The sequence below is a fragment of the Camellia sinensis genome, chromosome 5 (assembly GCF_055761805.1).
Source record: "Camellia sinensis isolate YWXY chromosome 5, ASM5576180v1, whole genome shotgun sequence".
NCBI lineage: Eukaryota > Viridiplantae > Streptophyta > Magnoliopsida > Ericales > Theaceae > Camellia > Camellia sinensis.
Genome location: NC_138965.1, coordinates 107,624,096 through 107,631,391, shown reverse-complemented (window position 1 = coordinate 107,631,391; position 7,296 = coordinate 107,624,096). Strand labels below are relative to the sequence as shown.

Sequence of the window (7,296 nt, the reverse complement as noted above, 5' to 3'; positions counted from 1 at the left end):
CACACACATATATATATACATCTGTGAGTGTATATAGGGGGGTTTTTGATCTGTTACATATATATATATATGATCTGTTTTTTTTCTTGATCTGTTTTTCCCATACAGATCTGCCTAGTACTGCTACTCATACCAGCCTCTCTGCTGTGGACGAACACGACAGCCTTCTTTTAGAAGCAATTGGAGAGTAATTCAATTTCTATCCTTTAAACTTTACATTATACATTAGCTTAGCATACATATCCTTTCTATTTATTTATTTTAAATATATATATATATATATATGAGTTGATCTTTTATTGAGTTTTTGATCTGTTACATATATATATATATATATATATATGATCTGGTTTTGGTTGTGGAAGCAGCACTTGGTACATCTTTTGGTTGTGATTGATGACTACCTTTATGTATCATCTAAATTCCAAGGAAATGTTTTTACTTTACGTTTTGTCACCATTTGGTTTTCCATTTGATATATGATCACTATAAATGGAAATGTAAGAGGAATAGACTAAACTGATATGCAATGTTGTAGTGAAATAAGATTTCAATTTATTTAATTTAACTGTATATATAGCTCTTGACAGAGCGGAAAGGCAAAAAATGAAAACCAACACAAGACTTAGTTTGGTTTGATTTTCTTTTTAACAAGTTTTCACTTTTTATATTTTTCCAAGAAGGGATAAAGGAGTTAATCCTACTTGTACTGTCAAGCATGTAATCCAGTATGAATATCACAAATTTGAGTTGATGGTGGTTATTTTTTGAAGTTTGTGATCACAATACAGTTTAGTTTCACCCCCTAATTATATATATATGTGTGTGTGTGTGTGTGTGTGCATATCTATACACATACATACATGCATATGTTTGATTTTCTAAACAAAAGGTTTGTTATTTTCAATTGGGGTGGCTAATTTTGTTAGACTAGAATTATTGAGTTGCTTATAGCCATTTGTGGAAACCATTGATTCATCATCGTCATCCTTATTCCTTCCTACATTATCTGATCAATGGTTATACATAATTCCAAATGGCAACTATTGACAATTGGGATTACTAGGTGGTTCAGTTTTCTGATGAACTTTAGGTATGATTTGCAAGAGAATATAAAAATGGCTGACTATATTAGTCTGTGCGTGGTGTGTGTTTTTGGACTTTTTTATCAAATCATGATCATCCTCTTTTACTTTTATGTAACAGATAATCAATATTAAATTTGTAATAATTAATTAAATCGTTACCCTTTCTTGACTTCTTGATTATCACTTACTCGTTTATTTTCGTATCACCCGATCTCCAAATTTTCTCTCTGTTTGTCTATTTTAATACTTTTTGTTGTTGAATCATTTAAGAATCTCAAGATGCATAATTTTGAGAATAATCATATGACTGGGGAGTGCATTGGGTCATGGTCTTGACTTAATCAACTCATTATTCTTTCTTAATTTCTTGATTATCTTTTACTTAAATATTTTCATATCATTCAACCTCTTTATGCAATCAAAATCACCCGTCTTTAAATTTATCTATTTCTTTGTCTGAATATTTTTCGCTGTTAGATCAATTTAAAAATTTCAAAATACAAAAATCTCGATACATGAATATTTGACTGAGATTACATTGGGACAAAAGAAGGAAGGATCCCTTGTCCTTTTAATAGGTACAACCCATTAATGCATATTTGAATCACATGCACTGAACTTGCGCATGTATCTCAAGATATGATTATTTGTAAGTAAGATTATTTGAGTGAGAATACATTAGGACAGAAGAAGAGAAAATATCTTGCCCTTTGAATGTACAACCCGGAAATGCATATTTGAATCACATGGGCTGCACGTGCTACCAATTGTGTGAGGGGTATGTATACCCTTGTGGGTCAAAAAGAAGAGAGAACTCCTAGTTTTCTTGTTCTTTGGTGATAGATTCTATTTAATAATATAATACTAGCAGTGTTTTTTTATGTTCTTTGGTGATAGATTCTATTTAATAATATAATACTAAGGTTTAAATCTATACTACACATTTAAATTTTGAGCAATGTCGTAACATTCCAAGGTGGATGTTTGACCCCTAGACTAATAAGGTTGATAAATACCTAAACAGAATCTAACTCAATTCATAAATGAATTACACCTCCATAACAGTAGCTTAATCTGAGATCAAGTTTAACCAAGCATCAATCTATGGTCAATAAGTTGCTAGTAAGAAATGCTTGGAAACAACATTCAGTTTGTGGTGCAACCAACATTGAATGATGGAATGAATGTTAGTGTTGCTTGGAGATTAGGTTTGTTCCTTCTCCTCCTTGCCCCCAAGTGATATTCTTGCATGGCCTGCTCCACTCCATTTGGCATCTTTTTTCTTTTTTTATTATTTATTTGTTTATTGGTGCAGAATGGAACACACCTAATGTACTTCTGGGAAAGGGCTTCGGCTTCTACACATGCCATATCTACCAAGGGAAGGCAGTGATAAGGTTAGTGAACAATTAATTTGCAGAATAAAAAAGATTTGATCATCGCATGCATGCACGTAGTAAATATTAATAGCAAAGTAATTTCCTATACTACTTTTTATTTATTTTTATTTTATTACTTTGATACATGAAATGATTCAGGAATGTTGAGATGTTCATGGAACCACTTCTTCACATTGAACCCCTTCGATTGGTGAGCCGGAAGTTTGAATTACAGTTTTGTTGGAGAAATCGTATTACGATCAACTGGTTTTAATGGATTTTCTTCTCTTGTCTCTTTATGCCAGAAAATGATGGGTGTTGTGCTGACTGTAATGGACAAGATTGGTTTGTATGATGCAGCCTTCAATGGCAAGGTAAAGAAGGCAATATATCTCTTGCTAATACTTCCCCTCATGACTGCCTTACTCTTCCTCTTTGTAAAGCTCTTTGGTTCTGTTTGATTATTGGAATTAATAGTGAGAGAATTAACAATAGATAAGATTAGTTATCCAACTTGATTGGTGGAATAAACAATCCCCTCTTGTTCATGTTTTACTTTGCAATGGATACGGAGATATATAATTCCAATCATATATTTGTTTTACATTATTAGTGATAGGATTAAAAATTTCTCTAATTTTATTAGATTGAATAGTAACGTACATGCTCAACTAAAGGTGATAAACTTAACCAAAATTACAAATACAAAAACCTGGAAAGAGAAATCGATAAAATAAATGGGTTAGTCGAGCTACACAATTGAACTTAACCCATTTATTAGTTAAATAAGCAAGAATTTAAGTTAAATTATTTTAATACATAATCAATTTTGACCTGTCCAAACCCACCTCACTCAATATAAATGACTGTACATATAATATAATGAAGTACAATTGGTGCACTTTTTCTCTTGTATTCTTTTTTTTTTTCTTCGTCGTCTCTATTTACATGTATGCAACTTGAAGCTTCACAAAATCTTGAAAGCAACCTTAACTACACAGTTTTCAACTTTCCACTACCATTGACCTGTAACAACTATTTTCATGTACCAACTTTCCACTACCATTGATTTGATGTTAATCGTATTTTGAATTGGTTAATACATGCTTGTCTATATTTAAACCTTGGACCGTTATGTTCTTTGAACTGTCACCTCAAAATTTAAAAAATTTGTCTTTTACTTTGAACACCGACCTTAATCTCAATTCTATCATTATCTCTAACATTTGAAACCCTAATCCTAGCACTTACTTTCACTTTTGGCAGTCCCTCTCCCACATTTTTTGCCACTCCTCAACCCGTCCAAGCCAACCCTGCTAGCCCTAATTTGAACACCATCCTTAAATCTCAATTCTACTATCATTCTTAACATTTGAAACCCAAATCCTTAGCCTCTACCTTCAATTTCTATGGCACCATTGCTGTTGTGCCCTCTTTTAGCTGGTGAATGTGAATTGGAGGATGATTTTGATGTCAACGGTGATAATTCTGCCCAGCTTCTTGCAGCCGCAAATGCTGCTAATAATGCTCAAGCCATCATCACAACACTTTTGGAGGAGTATGAGAACATTTTTGATGTAAGTTGCTCTTAATGTGATTTTTTATTTTGTTTAATAAAGGTGCTGCTGTTTAAATACCTTCTTTGTGATTTCTATTTCTATTTCATACATCATGGGTCTTGGGGCATGTGCATGTGTCCATTTTCTCACTAGTCCCATTTTATATGAGATATATGTGTCGTTTGGTGTAGCTTATAATGCTGTTTATAGTTTTATTTTTTTTTTAGTTATAATTTTGGAAGTTGCCAAAGTGTTCGCTGCAAGTCACGATTCATTTAGAATTTTTGGTTGTCATGCTGAACATCTATTGGTGTGGTTGAAGGTGCAAAAATCAACTTTGATGTAGATAAAAGAGGAGCTAGATGGAAAAATCTTGAAATTAAGAAGCTTGTTTGTGCCTTCTTCATTTTCATTTTTATGAGGCAGTTGACGGAGATCATCAAAATATTAAATATGATGTTGTTGAAAAAGTTAGTGGAGACAAATGGAAATCAATGGTAGAACATGCGAAAGTGTCTTATTTGGAAAGAGGCTTGAAAGAGAATGAGAAAGACACTTTTGTGAAGTTGGTGCAAATTGAACCATAACCTATACTTTTATAGTGAGGAACCTCAAGAAGTAAAAATTTTATGGTGCTCCTATTCAGTGAGGAACCTCAAGAGTCCAAACAGAACAAGTAATAAATAATTGGGTAGAGCTGAAGAAAAATTAAATGATGAAAAGTTAAATTCTATGTTTATTTCATTACCCAATCATTAATCAAGGATAAATGGGGCAACATTTTGGATTCACTTGGACATAGCCCAGCCACATGTGCTTGTCACACATACACAGTGAGATAGAGAATAAATGTTACTTTAGTTTATAATATACTGAAAACTATGAAACACAAAGTCACCCAAGGAAATGTTCTCAGATTGCTTTTTTATATTCATTTCTGTACTTCCTTATGTGCTCTGAGACTTGTGATCTGAAACCCATGAAGCTTTGAATGGATATGGATTGTAGGTTTTCTGTTCTAAGGCAAGTCTTAATCCTTTAAGCAGATTGTGTTGTTAATAGATTCTCTTTTCATCTGTAAGTTAAAAACTCTCTCTTTAAATTAAGAAACCTTTTTTTGACGTCCTTTACATAGATTGAAAACATAAAAATAAAAATAAGAAAAGAAGAAAAGAAAATAAAAGAATGATGATTTCTTAAGAAATATATTTGAAGGGATGTTGGGGGGTGGGGTGGGTGGGGGTTAAGAGTATATCATAAGGTCAAGGGTTGGACAATTAAGTGAACAAAGAAGGAAAGGACTGTTTGGGTCCTTTGGGATGCTCTGAGCAGTGCCTTCAGAACAGTACCTTAAGATCAGGTTTGGTTGAGAAACTAAATAAGAGGAAGACTAGGGATTTAGTGCTCACTTTAGAGATTATATGAGCTGAATGATTAGCTGAATAGTTTCACAGATCAAAGAATAGAAACAACAATTATTTAAAATGTAATAATTTGTTTTTAACATTCGTTTATTTCTTTAAAAAATGTGATTTGTTCTTTATTATTTAGACATTTAACCAGGTCTGACATTGTTATTTCCTCATTATTATGTTTGTTTTTTTGTTCATTTAGGCTTTTGGAGGTGATGATTCAGATGTTGGATCCCCCAGGATTAATCTCACAGCAACAGCAAAATCAAATCCTCCTATAGATTCTCAGTCACGTAGAGAGTCTGACATTCAATTAAATGAGCAACAAGGCCAACAGAATCCAAGCGTAAATGAGATGGACAGTCCTAGTATTGTACCTGGTAGCGAGTCTCATCGATCAATGGGGGAAATATTATCTGCTATGGATTAAGGATCAACCTGCTTTGATACCATGTCACTAAAAGACATAAAAAATAAATGTTGATCAATATAGAAGAACCATGGAGGGAGAAGAACAAGAGGTTTACATGCCTTTCTAGGACTATGACGTTTCCCTTCACCTGTCTCCTTATCTATCTTATGTTACATCTGGTCCTTCTTTTATTCTTAAGAATATGCTTTGTTGCTGACTTGGTACTCTCTGTTTTAATTTGGCAATTAAAAATCTCATGATCCATTACACAATTGGTTGCATTATGTTTTTGATCTTAGGTTTAATTAATTTGGTGATGATATTTTAATTGGATCAGAAGATTTAAATGCTGCTAATAATGCTGCTAATTTAGTTGAATATTCATCAGTTGTTAATAGAAAATAGAAAATTTTAATATTTTTATTAATTTTGTTACAGGGTTTACTTTTTGCGACGACATTATACTGTTGCAAAAAATGGAAATTTTATTATTTTTTAATATTTTTTGCGACGGCATTACACTGTCGCAAAAAATAAAAAATTTCATTTTTTTATACTTTTTGCGACGGCACCACCCGTCGCAAAAAATAGTTTTTTTTTAAAAAAAAAGACTATTGGCGACGGTGTTTTTTTGCCGTCTCAAATAACGTTTTTAGCGACGGTAAAATAGGCCCGTCGCAAAAAAGTCAAGAAATTTCAAACGTTATTAGCGACTGCACGGTACCGTCGCAAAAAGGCAAAAATGCCGTCGCAAAACATTAGCGACGGCACTTACCGTCGCAAAAACTCTTTTGCAACCCCTGTAGTTGCGACCCCCCTCTTGCCGTCGCAAAAAGTTATTTTGCCGTCGCAAAAAGTATTAGCGACGGCATTAGGAGTATTAGCGACGGTATTTTACCGTCGCAAAAAGTCAATTTTTTTGTAGTGCCAAGTGGTGGTATTCTAATGTGACAGTTATAAAAGGTTCGTTTGGAATGTAAGTTGACTTTTTAACTATTTTAACTTAGGTTAAAAAATTTCATTTATGATGGATATTTTATTTTTTTTATTTTTTATGAGATAAAAAATAAAATGATTATGATTTGACTGTGATATTTTATTTTATTTACTTTTTTTATTATTTTGTGACTATTTTTGACCTAGATTAGGATGCCAAATAAAAGCAAAGTTTATTTGTGAATGGTAGTGAATAGGAATGGCAACAGGGCGGGGCGGGGCCGGGGATCACCCTCCCCGTCCCCGATCCCCGATGGCAGAACTTCCCCCCATTCCCATCCCCGTCCCTATCCCCGACGGGGAACCCACCCCCGCCCCCACCCCTACCCCCACCCCCACCCCCACCCCCGTTTCCTAACGGGGATCGGGTTTCCCCGACCCTGAAAATCCCCGGCTAAAAAACAACCCCGTTCCCTAACGGGGATCGGGTTTCCCCGACCCCGAAAATCC

At 33.9% G+C, this 7,296-nt stretch overlaps 1 protein-coding gene across 1 annotated transcript; it reads left to right on the top strand.

The window, feature by feature from the left end:
* The first annotated feature begins 2,231 nt into the window (after nt 1-2,231).
* Nucleotides 2,232-5,868, top strand: LOC145791600 (uncharacterized). The gene is made up of 5 exons (XM_082871971.1): nt 2,232-2,485; nt 2,627-2,678; nt 2,773-2,841; nt 3,964-4,044; nt 5,641-5,868. The coding sequence occupies exons 2-5, from the start codon at nt 2,637-2,639 to the stop codon at nt 5,866-5,868; spliced, it is 420 nt and encodes a 139-aa protein (XP_082728097.1). The 5' UTR covers nt 2,232-2,485; nt 2,627-2,636.
* Nucleotides 5,869-7,296: the final 1,428 nt, after the last annotated feature.